At 37.9% G+C, this 19,561-nt stretch overlaps 2 protein-coding genes across 5 annotated transcripts in view; one reads left to right on the top strand and one right to left on the bottom strand.

The window, feature by feature from the left end:
* SKA3 (spindle and kinetochore associated complex subunit 3) overlaps positions 1 to 19,561 on the top strand; it is a 47,167-nt gene that overhangs the window by 10,731 nt on the left and 16,875 nt on the right. Inside the window, exon 2 of one of the 3 annotated variants that reach the window (XM_037800353.1) lies at positions 11,642 to 11,700. The exons of 1 other annotated variant lie outside the window; for it this stretch is intronic. In XM_037800353.1, coding sequence (XP_037656281.1) covers positions 11,642 to 11,700 — 59 coding nt within the window. Of the gene's footprint in view, positions 1 to 11,641; positions 11,701 to 14,275; positions 15,915 to 19,561 lie in introns of those variants that run through there. One more of the 3 variants, XM_037800354.1, reaches the window with a different exon arrangement.
* Positions 14,724 to 15,659, bottom strand: MRPL57 (mitochondrial ribosomal protein L57). 2 transcript variants are annotated; one of them, XM_037800368.1, is made up of 2 exons: positions 15,564 to 15,659; positions 14,724 to 15,394 (listed from the first exon to the last, which is right to left on the bottom strand). In XM_037800368.1, exon 2 carries the CDS (start codon positions 15,387 to 15,389, stop codon positions 15,081 to 15,083), a length of 309 nt encoding a protein of 102 aa, XP_037656296.1. In that variant the 5' UTR covers positions 15,390 to 15,394; positions 15,564 to 15,659; the 3' UTR covers positions 14,724 to 15,080. The 2 variants fall into 2 exon arrangements, with proteins under 2 accessions (XP_037656296.1, XP_037656295.1); XM_037800367.1 differs by having other exon boundaries at positions 15,552 to 15,612.

Raw genomic sequence — 19,561 nt, forward strand, 5'->3', positions numbered from 1 at the left:
GTGTCTTCCACAATGAGAGAATGCAGTCAGCTGGGTGTAATCCAATTAGTTGAAGTCTTTTAAGTGAGACAAATAGAGGGCCTTCATTTCTTCTTCAGCTAGCCAGCAAACCATTTCCTGAGGAGTTCATTGAACACCTGTATTGGAGTTGCCAGTTCGCTGCCTGATGAGTTCATTGAACCTTCATTGGAGTTGCCAGTTTGCTGCCTGCCCTCTGGAATTTGGACTTATGCATCCCCACAGTTGTGTGAGACACTTTTATAAAATTTTATGTTTAGATAGCTCTTGTTGATTCTGTTTCCCTAGAGAATGCTAACTAATACACTATACTAATATCAGACAAAATAGACTTTAAATGCAAAACTGTTATAAAAGACAAAGGACACAGTATATTAATAGAAGGGCAAATTCACCAAGAAGAAAAAGGAATTATAAATATTTATGCACCTAACCAAGGTGCCACAGAATACATGAGGGAAACACTGGCAAAACTGAAGGAAGAAATAGATGTCTGTACAATAATAGTTGGGAGACTTCAATACACCACTCATCAGTAGATAGAACATCTAGACAGAGGATCAGTAAGGAAATAGAGAACTTGAATAATGGGATAAATGAACTAGACCTAACAAACATATACAGAACATTGCACCCCAAAACAGCAGGATATACATTCTTCTCAAGCGTGCATGGGTTACTCTCCAGGATAGGCCACATATTGGGTCACAAAACAAGTGTCAATACATTTTAAAAGATTGAAATCCTACAGAGCACTTTCTCTGACCATAAGGGAATGAAGCTGGAAATGAACAACGAGGACGACTGGAAAATTCACAAACATATGAAAGATAAACAACACATTCTTAAACATTCAGTGGGTCAAAGAAGAAATTGCAAGGGAAATCAGTACATATCTTGAGATAAAGGAAAACAGGAACACAGTGCAGTGAAGGCAGTGCTGAGAAGAAAATACATGGCCATAAATGGTTATAATAAAAAAGAAGAAAGAGCTAAAATTAGACACCTAACCATGCACCTGGAAGAACTAAAAAAAGAACAGCAAACAAATCCCAGAGAAAGCAGAAGGAAAGGAAAACAAAGACTAGAACAGAAATAAATGAAATTGAAAATTTGAAAACAGAATTAAGAAAATCAAAAGTTGGTTCTTTGAGTAGTTCAATATAGTTGACAAACCCTTATCTAGATTGACAAGAAAAAAAGAGGATGCAAATGAATAAAATCATAAATGAGGGGGTGAATACTACTGACTCCCCAGAAATTAAAAGAATCGTAAGAGGATACTATGAACAACCGTATGCCAAGAAATTAGACAACTTAGATGCAATGGACAAATTCCTAGAAACACACGAACAACTTACACTGACTCTAGAAGAAAGAAGATCTCAAGTAAAGAGATTGAATTAGTCACTAAAAACCTCCCAAAAAGGAAAAGCCCAGGACCAGATGGCTTTATGGGTGAATTCTTCCAGTCATTCCAAGAAGAATTCATAACAATCCTGCTCAAACTCTTCAAAAAAATTGAAGAGGAGGGAACACTAATTCCATGAGGCCAACATCACTTTATTACGAAAGCTGGATAAAGATACTACAAGAAAAGAAAATCACAGACCAATTTCTCTTATTAATATAGATGAAAAAATCCTTAACAAAATACTTGCAAATCAAATACAATAGCACATTAAAAGAAGTGTATACCATGATCAAGTAGGTTTTATTCCAGGTATGCAAAGGTGGTTCAACGCAAGAAAATCTAATGTGATACACTACATTAACAAAATGAAGCAGAAAAGGCAGATGTTCATCTCGATTGATGCAGAGAAGGCATTTGACAAAATCTAGCATCCTTTCTTGAAAAAAACACTTCAAAAAATAAGAGTAGAAGGAAACTTCCTCAACGTGATAAAAGGAATATATGAAGAACCCACAGCTAACATCATACTCGATGGTAAAAGAACGTTTTCCCTCAAAGATCTGGAACAAGACAAGAATGCCCACTGTCACCACTGTTACTCAACATTTGCTGGAAGTTTTGACCAGAGCAGTTAGGCGAGAGAAAGAAATAAGAGGCATGCATATTGGAAAGGAAGAAGTAAAACTTTCACTATTTGCAGATGATGGGATCCTATATAGAGAAAAGTCCCAAAAAATCTGCAACAAAGATACTGACCTAATAAATGAATTCACCACTGTGGTGGGATGCAAGATCAACATGCAAAACTCAGTAGTGTCAGTAGTGTTTCTGTATACTAGTGTTCTAGTTTGCTAATGCTTCCAGAATGCAAAACACCAGAGATGGATTGGCTTTTATAAAAGGGGGTTTATTTGGTTACACAGTTACAGTCTTAAGGCCATAAAGTGTCCAAGGTAACACATCAGCAATCGGGTACCTTCACTGGAGGATGGCCAATGGTGTCTGGAAAACCTGTTAGCTGGGAAGGCATGTGGCTGGTGTCTGCTCCAAAGTTCTGGTTTCAAAATGGCTTTCTCCCAGGACGTTCCTCTCTAGGCTGCAGTTCTTCAAAAATGTCAGTCTTAGTTACATTTGGGATATTTGTCCTCTCTCAGCTTCTCTGGAGCAACAGTCTGCTTTCAACGGCTGTCTTCAATCTGTCTCTCATCTGCAGCTCCTATGCTTTCCTCAAAGTGTCCCTCTTGGCTGTAGCTCCTCTTCAAAACATCACTCACAACTGCACTGTGTTCCCTCTGCCAGTCAGCTCATTTATATGGGTCCAATGATCAAGGCCCACCCTTATGGGTGGGGCCATGCCTCCATGGAAATATCTCATCAGAGTTATCACCTACAGTTGGGTGGAGCGCATTTCCATGCAAATCTAATCAGCACCAAAACGTCTGCCCCACAAGACTGCATCAAAGAATATGGCTTTTTCTGGGAGACATGATACATTCAAGCCTGCACAACTAGTAATGAACAAATCTGAGGACAAAATCAAGAAAAGAGTTCTATTTACAATAGCAACTAAAAATAATCAAATACCTGGGAATAAATTTAAGGATGTAAAGGACTTCTACACAGAAAACTACAAAACATTGCTAAAAGAGATTAAAAAAAAAAACAAAACAGTAAATTGAAGGAGGTTTCATGTTCATGGATTGGAAGAATAAATATCATTAAGATGTCAATTCTGCCCAAATTGATTTACCGATTCAATGCAATCCCAATCAGAATTACAACAGACTACTTTGCAGAAACAGAAAAGCCAATTGACAAATTTATTTGGAAGGGTAAGGGACACTGAATAACCAAAAACTTCTTTAAAAAGAATGAAGTGGAGAACTCACACATCTTGAGTTATATTATTATATGTATATAATATTAAATTATATTTAAATATATAATTATATATATATATTTATAATATATAAATATATATAATATTAAAAGCATATTATAATGCCACAGTGGACACGATAGCATGGTACTGACATAAGGATAGATTTATTGACCAATGGAATAAAACTGAGCATTCAGAAATAGACCCTTACTTCTATGGCCAGTTGATTTTTGACAGTGCCGCCAAGTCTGCTCAGCTGGGTAAGAACAGTCTCTTCAACAAGTGATGTTGGGAGAACTGGATATCCATATTCAAAAGAATGAAAGAGGACCATATCTCATGCAAAAATTAAGTCATAATAGATCAAAGACAAATATAAGAACTATCAAACTACCTTTTGGAAATGTAGGGAAGCATTTTCAAGATGTTGTGGTAGGCAGTGGCTTCTTTGACTTTATACCCAAAGCACAAGCAACAAAGGAAAAAATAGATAAATGGGACTGCATCAAAATTTTAAATTTTGGGGTGTGTACGGACTTCATCATGAAAGTAAAAAGACAGCCTACAGAACGCAAGAAAATATTTAGAAACCTCATATCTGATAAGGGTTTAACATCCAGAATGTATATTGAATCCTACAACTCAACAACAAAAATAACTGCAATTAAAAATCAGCAAAAGACATTATTCGAATAGACATTTCTTGAAAGATTGAGAAGGGAGGGGCAAGATGGCAACATAGAGAGGTGTGGAATTCAGTTGGTCCTCTAGAGCAACTAATAAACAAGTAGGAACAACTAGTAAATAGTCTGGAACAACTGCTGGGGGACAACCGTGACTGTCCACACATCATACATCAGCCTGGAATGGGTAGAATGACTGAGATCACGGCATAAAATCTGTAAGTAAAAACTGCAGAACTGCTCTGGGAGCCCCCTCACCCCATGGCAGGCTGAGCTGCAAGACCTTGCTGTGGGAGAAAGCAGCAGTCCCAGAGTAAGTGAATATAGCTTAACCTAGCTCCAACTGGGGTTTTAATTAACAAATTTGGACTACTGAATACAGGCTACAAACATAGACAGATTCCTAACAAGCAGCAAAGTACCCTGAGGTTGCTCCCAGTGGAGAGGAAGTGGGGCTGACAGAAAAAAAAAAAAAATACAGAGGCTTTTGGAGACCATTGACCTTAGATCTTAGAGAGCCAGAAGGCACTGTGTCCTGGAAAGGGAGCCCAGGAGACCAGTTGCTGTCTCTGGCTGATAGGTGAAACTGGGGGGCCATGGACTGGCTCTGAAAAATGACTTTCTGTCCCCCTTTTTTCCCATCTCAATCTGAGTGGCTCAGTGGAGAAAGCCTCAGCTATTTTCACTTCACAGCACCCTGACCCATACAGGGGTGGAGTTAACAGAGTCAGAGAGACAAAAGAGTAATTCAGATGCAGAAGATAACTCCCTAGGGGGTGTATCTTCCCTAAGAGGAGGGAGGTGGGGCCCAGCTTAAGTGCCTACCCTCCCTTCAGGCCTTCAGAACTCAGAACCCAGGGCCCAGGGTCGGGGGGGAGGGGACAGTCAAACCACAAACAACATAAGCTGAGAACTAAAGGGACCACACCTCTTTACACCAGTGGTGGTGACAGGCTTACAGGCGCCACATGCTGGGCAGGTTAGGAAAAGCATAGTGGCTAGAGGCCTCACAGGAAAGTCTGTCAATCTAAGATACACCCTCAGGGAAACCTGAAACTGAATATTTTGAGACCTGAGCCTGTTCTGGTCTGGGAAAGTCTGATTGGGGTAATCAAGGAAACCAGATGCCTAGACAATGGAGAACCACAAATCATACCAGGAAAAACGAAGATATTGCCCAGTCAAAGGAACAAACTTACGCTTCAACTGAGACACAGGAATTGAAACAACTAATGCTAAATCAATTCAAAAAGCCTAGGGAAGATGTGGCAAAAGAGATGAAGGATATAAAGAAAACACTGGGCCAACATAAGGAAGAAATTGAAAGTTTGCAAAAACAACTGGCAGAATATATGGAAATGAAAGGCACAATGCAAGGGATGAGTAACACAATGGAGACATACAACAGCAGATTTCAAGAGGCACATTTCAAGAGGCAGAAGAAAACATTCAGGAACTGGAAAACAAGACACCTGAAATCCTATACACAAAAGAACAGATAGGGAAAAAAAACTGGAAAAATATGAGCAACTTCTCAGGGAATTGAATGACAACATTAAGCACATGAATGTATGTGTCATGGGGGTCCCGGAAGGAGAAGAGAAGGGAAAAGGGGCAGAAGCAATAATAGAGGAAATAATCAATGACAATTTCCCATCTTTTATGAAAGACATAAAATTACAGATCCAAGAAGCACAGCGTACCCCAAACAGAATAGATCTGAATAGACCTACACCAAGACACTTAATAATCAGATTATCAAATGTCAAAGATAAAGAGAGAATCCTGAAAGCAGCAAGAGAAAAGCAATCCATCACATACAAGGGCAGCTTGATAAGACTGTGTGCAGATTTCTCAGTAGAAACCCTGAAGGCAAGAAGACAGTGGTGTGATATATTTAAGATACTGAAAGAGAAAATCCACCAACCAAGAATTTTATGTTTGGCAAATCTGTCCTTCAAATATGAGGGAGAGTTTAAAATATTCTCTGATAAACAGACAATGAGAGAGTTTGTGAACAAGATGCCTGTGCTACAGGAAATACTAAAGGGAACACTACAGACAGATAGGAAAAGACAGGAGTGAGAGGTTTGGAGCACAATTTTGGGTGATGGTAGCACAGTAATGTAAGTACACTGAACAAAGAGACTGTGAATATGGTCAAAAGAGGAAGGTTAGGGGCATGTGGGACACAAGAAGGAGAGAGGGAAAATAAAGACTGGGACTATATAACTTAGTGAAACCTAGAGTGTTCAACAATTGTGATAAAAGGTACAAGTATGTTTTTACATGAGGGAGAGCAAATGAATGCCAACCTTGGAAGGTGTTAAAAATGGGGTGGTATTGGGGAAAAAAAATCAATGCAAACTAGAGACTATAGTTAACAGAAGCATTGTTTTATGCTTCCTCTGATGTAACAAAGCTTGTATACCAAAGCTAAATGCCTGTAAGAGGGGGTTATAAGGGAGTGGTATGAGACTCTTGGCATTGGTGATGTTGTCTGACTCTTTTATTGTACTTTATCTTTTCTTTTGTTGCTTTTTAGCTATTTATTCTTTTTTCTTTTTGTTCTTTTGTCTCTCTACCTTTTTTTGACTCTTCTTCTCTTTGTGGAAGTAATGGAAATGTCCTTATATGGATAGTGGTGGTGCTGGTAAATGCATAACTATGTGATTATACAGAGAACCATTGATTGTTTACTTAGGATGAAATGTATGGTGTGTGAACAAAACTGTCTTAAAAAAAAAAAACAGGTGATGAGTGAACCTTGAAGGCATTATATGGAGTGAAATAAGTCAGACACAAAACAACAAATATTGTATGGTCTCACTGATATGAACTACTTTTAATATGCAAATGCATAGACATGAAAATATAGGTTACCTGGATATAGAACAAGGCTGAAGAATGGGGAGTGGTTGCTTATTATGAGCAGAATGTTTAGGTTGAACTTAAGCGTTTGGAAATGGACAGAGGTGATGGTAGCATGTTATTGTGAGAATATCTAACAGTGCTGAGTATTGTGTGAATGTGGTGAAAAGGGGAAGTTTAGAGTCATGTATGTCACCAAAAAGAAAGTTGGTGGTTAAAATATGGGACTGTATAAAATAGTGAATTTTGTGGTGGGCAATGTCTGTGATTAACTGTACAAATATTAGAATTCTGTTTCATGAACGAGAACAAATATATGACACTGTAACTAGAAGTCAATAATAGGTATATAGGGAAAAAATATACCTATTGCAAACTATGTACTACAGTTAGCAGTAGTTGAACATTCTTTCATCAATAGTAACAAATATACTATACCACTACTATGAGTCAGTAATGGAGGGGGGTATGGGAGGATTTGAGTTTTCTTTTTTATTTTTATTTCTTTCTTTGAGTAATGAAAATGTTCTAAAAATTGAAAAAAATTAATTGTGATGACTGCACAGCTATGTTGTGGTCCCATGAGCAACTGATTTTACACTTTGGATGATTGTATGGTATGTGAATAATCTCAATAAGATTGAACTTTAAAAAAAAAAAAAGCAGATGAGAAGATGCTCAACATCATTAGCCATTAGGGAAATGCAAATCAAAACCACAATGAGTTACCATTTCACACCCACTAGTATGGCTACTATTTTAAAAACAGAAAATAAATGTTGGAGAGAATGTGGGGAAATAGAAACATTTGTTCATTGTTGGTAGGAATGTGAAACTGTGCCCCCCCCTGTGGAAAACAATTTGGCAGTCCCTCAGAAAGTATAGAATTACCTGGTCATCTCACCAGGTATATATCCAAAAGAATTGAAAGCAGAGATTTAAACAGATATTTTACACCAGTGTTCATAGCAGCATTCTTCACAATTGTGAAAAGATTCAATCAACCCAAAAGATGAATGGATAAATAAAATGTGACATATACATACAATGGAACATTATTCAACCATAAAAGCAAATTGTTTTGATACATGTGACAGCATGGATGAACCTTGAAGATATATTGTGTGAAATAAGCTAGCAGAAAAGAACAAATATTGTATGATCCCACTGATATGCAATAATTAGAATAAGCAAATTCATAGAGTCAGAAATAGAATACAAATTACCAGGAGCTGCAATGGGGGTAAGGAAAGGAGAGTTGATGTGTAACTGGTATAGAATTTCTGTTTGGATTGATAGAAAAGTTTTGGTAATGGATGGTGGTAATGGCACTGTTACAGTGTGGTGGGTGTAGTTAATACCACTGAATTATATATTTGAATGTGGTTGAAAGGGGAATTTTTAGGTTGTATATATTTTACTAGAATAAAAAATTGAAAAAAAAAAAACCCTATAGAACTGTACAACACAGTGAACCTAAAGTAAACTAGGGACTACTGTTAATAGTGTAATTATAATAATAGTATTTCATCAGTTGTTAGGTACATTAATGCAACGTGTCAACATGGAAAACTGTATGTGAGGGTGTGTATATGGGAACTGTGTGTTTTCTGCATGATTTTCCTGTAAATCTACAACTTCTTTAATTAAGGCAAAACAAAATACCACAATTAGATACTATAATCCAATCACTCTAAAGGCTAAAATTAAAGATGTTGATGAATGTCAAGAATTGAACAAAGATGCAGGCAAATAGTAACCCTGATACAATTCTGGTAGGAATGTAAAGTGCTTTAAAACCACTTTGGAAAAAAATGGCAGTTTATTTTAGCAATTTTAGTGATGTATAGTTGACAGGGAATAGAGTGCATGGATTTAAAATGTGCATTTTTATCACTTTTGAAATATGCATACAGCTGTGAAATCATCACCACAGTCATGGTATTGAACATATATACCCATCACCTACAAAAGTTTTCTCATGCTATTTTTTCATCCCTCTTTCCTGCCCCTCCCTGTATACCACCCACAAATTCAGGTAACCACTGCTCTGTGTCTGTCACTATAGATTAGTTTGCATTTTCTAGAATTTTATATGAATGTAATGATACATTATATATTCTCTTTTTGGTCTCATTTCTTTGACACAACATACTTATTTTTAGATTCAACCTTGCTATGTGTATCAATAGGTCATTTTTATTTTTGAATAATAAATTCCTTTGTATGGACGTAACAGTATTTATCTATTCATCAGATGATTGACTTGAGTTGTTTCTAGTGCTTGACTATTACATAAAACTGATAGAAGATCAAACCAGCCACAACATTCCCTTATGCCTAATCCAGAGGAAGGATTAGAGAGGTAGGGCTCTTCAATTCTCTGTAAATTGAGAGAGGTAAGGAAGCTGCAGAAGAAAAGTTCAAAGCTAGCAGAGATTGCTTTCCTAAGGTTTAAGAAAAGAAGCAAAGTGCAAGATGAAGCAGCAGGTGCTGATGTAGATGCTGCAGCCAGTTATCCAGAAGATCTAGGTAAGATAATTGAGGAAGGTGGCTACACTAAACAGCAGATTTTCAGTGTAGACAAAACGACCTCTGTTGGAGTTTTTATCAGGATTGGATGTTGGATTTTGTTAAATGCTTTTCTTCCATCTACTTTTTCCTCTAGCTCCTTTTAAGTTTTTTTAGTTTGTGACTGGTTTTAAACAGTTTGATTATGATGTGGTTGGTGTAGTAATAGTCACATTTCTTACACTTCGTTGATACATAGGTTTATAGTTTTCCTCACATTTTGAGATCTTTTGTCATTATCTCTTCAAAACTTTTTCTGTACCTCACCCTCTCTTCTCCTTTGCTGTCTTCAATTACAGGTATATTAGACCACATGAAGTTGTGCCATAGCTCTCCAATTTACTGTTCATTTTCTTTATCTTTTTTATTTTGTACAATTTGTATTCCTGTCTTCAAGTTTATGAATCTTTCCTTCTGCCATTTCTAATCAGCTGTTGATTCTAAGCAGCATATTTTTCATCTCACACATTGTTTTCATTTTATTTCAATTTATATCTGACGAAGGGTATGTATCCAAAATATATAAAGAACTTTTAACACTTGATAATTTAAAAAGACAAACCAACCAATAAAAAAATGTCCATCAACAGTTACATAGATAAATGCTGTCATATATTCCTACAATGAACTACTACCTGGAAGAAAAAAAAAGGAATAACTTCTGTTACACATGCTGAGACAAGGCAGATACAAAAATTAAGAAAGTCTTATCCAGTATATATGGACATCTAAAAGTGACATCTATCGTGCCAGAAGGAAATCAGTCATTGCCTGTGACTAGGTTTCTTTGTCCTTTGGGGTGAGGATGGTGGTGAGGGTGAGTGGAGGTATGATTAACTGGAAAAAGCACACAAGGGGACAAGGAAACCTTCAGTGATGGAAATAAATACTCTATACCTGGATTGTGGTAAAGGGTGCATGCCCATATATATATTATACATATATATGTCATATTTCATTGAAATGTACAAGATAATGAACAAATTATTGATACCTAAATAAGGTTGATTTAAAAATCTGTTGCAGCATTTTTAGTTGTTTTCTATAGTGTTCTAGTTTGCTAATGCTGCCAGAATGCAAAACACCAGAAATGGATTGGGTTTTTTAAAAGGGGGTTTATTTGGTTCCACAGTTACAGTCTTAAAGCCATAAAGTGTCCAAGGTAATGCATCAGCAATCGGGTACCTTCACTGGAGGATGGCCAATGGTATCCGGAAAACCTCTGTTAGCTGGGAAGGCACGTGGCTGGCTTCTGTTCCAGAGTTCTGGTTTCAAAATGGCTTTCTCCCAGGACGTTCCTCTCTAGGCCACAGCAACTCAAAAATGTCACTCTTAGTTGCTCTTGGGGTGTTTGTCCTCTCTTAGCTTCTCTGGAGCAAGAGTCTGCTTTCAACAGCCGTATTCAAACTCTCTCTCATCTGCAGCTCCTCTCTTAGCTTCTGTGCATTCTTCAAAGTGTCCCTCTTGGCTATAACGCCTCTTCAAAATGTCACTCACAGGTGCAGTGAGTTCCTTCTGTTTGTCAGCTCATTTATATAGCTCTAGTGATTTAATTCAGACCCACCCTGAATGGGTGAGCCAACACCTCCATGGAAATTATCCAATCAGAGTCATCACCTACAGTTGGGTGGAGCAGATCTCCATGGAAACACTCAAAGAATTACAATCTAATTAACACTGATAGGTCTGCCCACACAAGAGTACATCAAAGATAATGGCTTTTGGGGGGACAAAATACATTCAAACTGGCACATATAGGTAGCCCTTGGTTGCCATATTCCAGGAATGGAAGTTCCAGCATAATTTTTTCATTTCTTTTATTATAATACTAGTATAGTACAATAATTCCTGATTTGTTAATTTTAAATGTTATCTACGAATTTCCCATTGTCGTATTCTGACTTAACTCTCCCATACAACCACCGCATCTCAGTATAACAATCATAATTTTTAAAGTCAAATCAATACAGTAGTGTTTACATTATTAAGACCATGCAAGTATTGTTCAGTGCCTGCAAAGTAGAGCACTACTATCAGTTTCTTTGTTATACAACATATTGTGTTTCCTCCTTTTAATAATTGCCTTTTTTCATCTGCCTGGTTTTCTATATGCCAAGATTTTTACCGAAAGCTGTACATTTCTGCCATATGTCTATCGATATTCTCCATAAGCTCAAACCGATTAATTCTGCTCTTTTCCAGGAGACCTTCCTTTCTGAGTTCTTCATCCTCCTGCTTCAATCTGGGCCTCCTGATTTTAGGTCAGTTCAAAACAGTTCTGTTGCCTCTACCTTCACTGCCATCGCATATTCTTAAATTACATGCCTTTACTCTAGCTTTACTGGAGTTCATCATCCAGGGGCCTCCTATTTGAGCTTTTTGGGAGGTTCTTTGTCTCCCTTTTACAAACATTTAGATTCTAACATTCTTTCTTTCTTTCAGATATTTCTCTATCCACCTCCTCCCCCGCAAAAAAAGTCATTGAAATCTCTTACCTATTTTTTCTCTATCCTTCTTGAGGGTTAATAATTTTAAAAATCTTTTGTGTTAACTCACCAAGGTTTTGGGTGAGAGAAGAGATAAACCCATTGTTCAACTCTTCATTTTAAATTGCAATCCCAGCTTGGCATTTGAAAGGAGGGACACATTCTTTACTTTAACAAAGGAAAGAAGATGAGAATATAAACTGTGTATTTTGTGCTGGGAAGCTGAAAGGTTAACATCTGTGGGCTTCAGTTTTATCAGTGAAATAAACAGAAGGCTGGATCACTAGCTGAGAGTGACAATGGGGAGGGCATGTAGATAGATTTCCCAAAAGAGAAAATTTAAGAGTTATCTTACTGAATAGAAAATGACACCAACCAAAGAAACACAGCAAGATTGCTGGACAGTATTGAATTCACATTGGGTTTTGTAGTCATGAATTTAAAGAGAAACTAACAATCCTAGCTGTGTGATTTTCTCCAGCAATATTCAGCAGTTTGGTTAGTTTCAAACAAGGAAAGGCAAATAGTAGAGTTCATCAAGGGGATTTTCCAGTGAATACATTGGAGAGAGGCATAGGCACTGAGTGTGATTGTATTATCCTAATTAAATCATAAGTACCTTCCATTCAAACACAGAAGCCAGAAAATTAGGACTTAACAGGTAATCTCTTAACACCTTTCCACCACCAAAATTCAGTTCTTAACTGGATTACTGCAGTAGCCACTTTGGCTATTTCCAGTCTCTTCCTCCACCATGCCATCTTCGATAACACTTTCAATTACTCCACTAATTAAATGTTTTTGCAAAACTCCCCATTACTTACAAGGTCAAATGCAAACTTCTTAAAATGGCCTTTCATGTTCTAGTCTCTGCCTGTCTCCAGCCTCATCCTCTGACACTTCTCTTTCCCACTTCAGGTACCCAACATTACAACTACACTATAAACCACTAGCAATTCCCTTAACAATCACTAGACAGTTCCTCGAACCTGAACTAATTTCTGCCACCCCCTTACTTGCTAGGCAAACTAAAATTTACTCACAGATCACCTCTGCAACTTTTTCTGACTGGCCAGACAAGGCTGACAAATAATCCTTTTCTTGGACTCCCATTATACCTTATACTTATCTCCATGAAGTCACTCATGCTGTATTTTATCCCAGGAGAGAGTAAAACTTGAGGTTAGAGACCTTAGCATCTGCTCTGACTCAGACCTTAGCAACAGACCCTAGTGAGAGATTTAAGTTACCAATTAGATGAAACAGCTCCAGAAGCTGAATTACAGATAGAGGTTGGGGACACTACATGATATACAGATTGGCACAGATATGATTTACTGTATGTGTGATTATGAACACCTCTGCATGGTAATAAGCCTGTGCAAAAACCGATGGCTGGAGAGTTTCAAAGAGAAAATCCAAATGTTTCAACAGCATTGTTTTGGCAGAGTGACTAAAATAAAACCATAAGACTTTAGTAGCTAGGTGCTATATTAAAATTAATGTAGTCTATAAACAAACAGCCCTGATGGTGGAAATGTTGCTTATATATCTATCTGAGGTCTGATTTCTCATCTGTAAAGTGGGGATAATACCTACTTCACAAGATTGTTTAAAAATTAAGCAAGATCAGTTGACATTAAAATGCCTGTCTTACAAATACTAAGTATCTTCCATTTCTTCAGACCTGAGGTTTTATCTTTGGCATCATTTTGCTTCTCAAATGTCTTCTGAGCTTCAGGTTAATCATTATTAACATTTCTTCAAACTCTAAAATCAAAGGAAGTTTCTGATCCATATAGAGAGCAGAGTGATAGGAAGTAATTGTGATTTTAAGCAAGTACCCTAGGCTCTTCATCTTTCTCCTAAACATCATTAGCTATCACCATTTCCAGGGATGAAAATAGAAGTGTAGTTATTAAATTGCCCATATGCACCTTGACTTTAGAATTCTGAGCAATGAAAAGCATTTAGCAAATATTTATATGCCCCCAAGAATGACATATTAAGAAGATAGTTCTGTTGAACATTCAACTGTCAAATACCCTTATGTATTAGGCACTGTTAAGTGCAATAAATAAAAAAAATTAATGTGCCTGGCCCACAGCCTACACATACTAATTAAGATGTGAGTCATGTAATGAAGAAAACATGGTAATTTTTTAAATGACCTTTTTTTTTCTTTTGTGAAGAACACTTGATGATGCAAATGAAATTGGCACATTCATAGTCTTGGAGATTGTACCTTTCTGGAAAGCCATTGGATCTTTAAATACTATAGCTATTGGCTGCCCAGTAGGGTACAAATTTCTGCTTATCTATATTTCAATGTATTTTTTAAAAGTGTATGTATATAAAAACAGACTAAAAACAATATATATATAAGAATTATCTCTGAGTAATGGAACTCAGTTCTTTTTTGTTCTGTGTATTTTCCAAATTTTCTATTTAACATGTACAGCATTTTTGGATTATACTGCAATTGAATCCAAGTCCCTCTTCTTATTGGTAGTATTACTTTGCACAAGTTCTTTAATTTGTTTTCTCATGTATACAGTCAAAATAGTTCCAACGTCATAAGGTTGTTACATGTGGTAATACATGTAATGTGTTTTTTTTAAAAAAAAAAAAAAACTTCATTGGTGAATTGTACGTTTGTGAGTTGTTGTGAGTTGTGTTTCAAGCTGTTTTAAAAAATATACCTTCATGTATAAAGTTCTGATAATACCTTTTACTTCATTTAATTGGTCACTTGTAGTCAAATACCACCACCACTACCCCACCAAAAAAAACTGCTATTTCCATTTGAGTTCAGACATTTATTCTTGTTTGTAAGCAAACAAAATGTTGCATGATAACGCCTCATAAGCACAGACCCCAAACTATGCATAATTTGTAGCGTTACTGCAACTTCCCTCTAAATATGTTTTCTATCATGTGACGCAGGAAATTCCTGGCGTTTTCCCATCAAACTAAAGAAGAAACACAGCATCACAGACTTTAAAGTATTAAGGAGTTTAGGATCCCAAGTATTCTACATGTAGAACACGTTCCAAAGGCTCACGTTTTTCTAGAGGCTGCAGTTCTTCGTTTCCAGGACCAGGTAAAGAGAGGGCAGCCCTGTCATCTGTAAAAATGACAATGGTGGCACAGGGTTAGGACCATTTCTTGCTGATATTGAGATGACTGAGCTGGTCTGCAACAAATCTATGCGAGGGAAACTTGGAAGTGCTGGCTGCCTTGATGGCTTCGAAGTCCTGAACCCTGCGGACCGCGGCGTGGCCATACTCCTGCTCCGCAGTGAGGTAGGGCATGCTCAGCCAGTAGTGGTTCTCCGCTTCGATCTCCAGGCGACGGATCATCTTCTCCTTGGCATGGAAAGACACGGTCCGCGGCCGCCGGTGCTTCCCGATCCACTGGTTTCCAGGAATGCGATTGCGGCATAGGAGCGCGGTCAGGAACATGGTGCCTGCGGGGAAGAAAGGACAGAGCCGGGATCGACCCAGTGGCGCGCACAGTCAGGAGGAGCAAGCAGCAACGCGCGAAGCCGGCGCCCGGGACGGCGCACAGCCGCCGCAGAGGAAACGAGGAACCCAGAAAGGTTGACAGGCGGAGAAAGTATATACCAAAGTACGTACACCAACTCCCCAGCGTCGCTCCTCCAAGCCGACTGCCGCCGGTGCGACACCGGAAACACGTCCTCTCTCGGGGCTTCTGCGTCGCTTTTCGCGAGAGTTTCTGCTCTCGCGAGAAGGAACTCGGGAGTCCGCGGAACCAATGAGCTCTGACGGCGAGAGTTTCAAACCCGCGGCGGACGGCGGCTTTGAGCGGGTTTCCTGGCGTCTGTGTTTCTTCTCCGCTGTGCGGCTCCGCTGGGGCCCCGGGGATGGATCCAGTCCGCAGCTTCTACGCGAAGCTGCGGTCTCTGGCCGTCACCCTAGATAGCGAGACGGCCAGGTTGCAGCTAGCGCTGAGCGGAGAAGAAACCGGTGAGGGACGGCGGGGCCCGGGGGTTTGGCGGGGGGGGCGCCATCCACGGCAGACCGCGCTGGGGGGGGGTGTGCGGGTTAGAAAGGCATTAAAAATTAAATTGAACACTCCCAAAATGGTTGTTTACAACAGTGAAAGTGCTTCGAAAGACATGGGGGAGGGGCGTGCATATCAAAAGACACATTCAACGTTTCTCTAACACAGCTCAGAAGAGCTGCAGGTACCGCCTCTTGGTTATTTAATCTTATGACCCCTTCAGGTGGGACTCAGTTTTTAGTTCCATACAGAGAAACAGTTCTGCCCTCAAGTAATGAAAGTAGCACTTTTATTATGTTCCGAAAAAAGCGGCACATTTGAATAAAAAATTAATTAAGGACAGCTTGAGTTCATAATGCATACACCAAATGATACATGATATGCTTTCAAGTCACATCTCGTGTGTTTGTCGATCAAAAATAGTGTAAGCAAAAGCAATTTCTTTTAAAAAGCATCTATATCACATTGTTCTTTGCATGTACAGTGACTTTGATCTCACCTAAATGGTCCACAGTTAAACTTTTGTAATTTTCAGTACACTTTTGTAACTTTCCCAAACCATATTGCCAACCCAAACAATAATATTCATTACTGAGCATTGCTTTCATAAATAAACCAAAATTCACTGTCACTAACCTCCCGTCACTAGTCTCCTTTGTATTAGAGATTTTTAAAAGCTGTTGCAAGAATATTACAGATTTCGAGATTGTGACATAATTGTAGTGTTCCTGACAGTATTGCACCCTGCAGACACAGCCCTTTTTTTACTTCAATTATAGTATAAATAATTGTCCAACGAGGTAAAAATGCATATTTCTGTGGCTATAAAAAGTATGCACACTGTAAGAAATTTGAGATACACAAAAGTAGAAAGAAAAAAAATAAATATTCCCCACAAACCTACCATCAGAAGACACCAATGTTAATATTTTAGTATTCATAAGAATTTAAGGTTTTTTGTTGCATTTTTATTTAATTTTGTTTTCATAGTTGACCATATAAAATTGCATTATTATTTTTGGGTTCTTGATATATATGCTAAATTGCTTTCCACAAAGCTTGTGCTAATTTACCTTCTTACCAACATATTACCTGTGTGCACAAACTATGTTTTCTTTTGGTTTTACAATAGAAAGTTGGAATCCAGTTCTTCAGAGAAGTTCACTTTTTATGAACGTGGTAATGAATCATTAAATTGGTTGACTTTTTATCTCTAACATCTTAATTGAGATATAATTTATATACCATAAAATTCACCCATTTTAAGTATAAAATTCAATGTTTTTTAGTGTACTCACAAGAGTTGTGCAACCCTCTCACAGTCTAAGTTTATAAGATTTTCATCACCCTAAAAGATCCCTGTTCCCATTAGCAGTCACTCCTCATAACCCCCTCCCTCCCTCACCCAACCATCCCAGTTATAGGCAAACACTAATCTACTTTCTGTTTCTGTAGATTTGCCTATACTGGGCCTGTCATATAAATGGAATCTTCCAATATATAGTCTTTTGTGATTGGCTTCTTTCACTTATGTTTTCAAAGTTCATCCATGTCATAGCATGTATTAGTACTTCATTCCTTTTTATTGCTGGATGGTTTTCCAATATGCAAATATATTGTATTTTGTTTATCATTTAATGGGCATTTGTATTGCTTCCACTTGGGGGCTATTATAATAATGCTGTTTTGAACATTTGTGTACAAGTTTTTGCATGAATCTGTTTTCAGTTCTCTTGGGTTTACATCTAGAAGTGGACTTGCTGGGTCACACAGTAACTCTATGTATAACTTTTAAGGACCTGCCAAACTGATTTCCAAAATGGCTGTACAATTTTAATTCCCACAAGCAATGAACAAGGGTTCCAATTTCCCCACATCCTCATAGACATTATTCTCTGTCCTTTTGATAATAGCCATCCTAGTGGGTATGAAGCGGTATTTCATTGTGAGTTTTTTGTTTTGTTTTGTTTTGTTTTGTTTTAATTGAGATTTTTCACATACCATACAACTATCCAAAGATCCAAAGTGTACAATCAGTTGTTCATGATAGCCTCATACAGCTCTGCATCCACCATCACAATTTTTTTTTCAATTTTTTGAACATTTTCATTACTCCAGAAAAGAAATAAAGACAAAAAAAAGAGGAAACTCAAATCCTCCCATACCCCTAACCACCCCCGCCTCCATTATTGATTCATAGTTTTGGTATAGTACCCAATGTATTCAGCACCATCGCCACTATCTATATAAGGACATCTCCATTTCTTCCACAAAGAAGGAGGAAGAGTCAAAGAAGTTAGAGAGTCAAAAGAAAAAGAAGAAAGGGGGGAAAAAAAAACATGACAGCTAGAAAGCACCAAAAGGAAAGATAGTATTAACCTAAAGTAGAATAAAGAATCAGACAATATCACCAATACCAAGAATACCATACTCTTCCCCTATTCCCCACCCCTCCCAGCCCATAGGCATCTAGCTTTGGTATATTGCCTTTGTTATATTAAAGGAAGAAGAATACAATGTTTCTGTTAATTATAGTCTCTAGTTTTATTGATTGTATTTTCCCCCCAATCCTACCCTATTTTTAACACCTTGCGATGTTGACATTCATTTGTTATACCTCATGTAAAAACATATTTGTACCTTTTATTATAATTGTTGTGCACCCTAGGTTTCACTGAGTTATACAGTCCCAGTCTTTATCTTTCCTCTCCTCTTTCCTTCTGGTGTCCCACATGCTCCTAACCTTCCTCTTTCAAGCATGTTCACAGTCATCTTTGTTCTTACATTGCTGTGCTATTATCTCCTAAAATTGTTTTCCAAACCTCTCACTCCTGTCTTTTCCTTTCTGTCTGCAGTGCTTCCTTTAGTGTTTCCTGTAGAGCAGGTATCTTGTTCACAAACTCTGTCATTGTCAGAGAATATTTTGAACTCTCCCTCATAGCTGAAGGACAGTTTTGCCGGATATAGGATTCTTGGTTGGTGTTTTTTCTCTTTCAGTATCTTAAATATATCACCCCACTTTCTTCTTGTCTTCATGGTTTCTATTGAGAAATCCGCACATAGTCTTATCAAGCTTCCCTTTTATGTGATGGATGGCTTTTCTCTTGCTGCTTTCCGGATTCTTTGTCTTTGACATTTGATAATATGATTATTAACTGTCTTGGCGTAGGCCTATTCAGATCTATTCTGTTTGGGGTAAGCTGCACTTCTTGGATCTGTAATTTTATGTCTTTCTTAAGAGATGGTATATTTTCATTGATTATTTCCTCTATTATTGCTTTTGCCCCTTTTCCCTTCTCTTCTGGGACACCAATGACATGTACATTCCTGCATTTCATTTTGTCCTTAAGTTCCTGGAAACGTTGCTCATATTTTTCCATTCTTTCCTCTATCTGTTCTTTTGTGTGTAGGCTTTCAGGTGCCTTGTTCTCCAGATCCTGAGTGTTTTCTTCTGCCTCTTGAGATCTGCGGTTGTATGTTTCCATTGTGTCTTTCACCTCTTGTGTTGTGCCTTTCATTCCCATAGATTCTGCCAGTTGTTTTTTGAACTTTCGATTTCTACCTTATGTTTGCCCAGTGTTTCCATTATATGCTTCATCTCTTTTGCCAT

Source organism: Choloepus didactylus, chromosome 12 (genome assembly GCF_015220235.1).
Source record: "Choloepus didactylus isolate mChoDid1 chromosome 12, mChoDid1.pri, whole genome shotgun sequence".
NCBI lineage: Eukaryota > Metazoa > Chordata > Mammalia > Pilosa > Megalonychidae > Choloepus > Choloepus didactylus.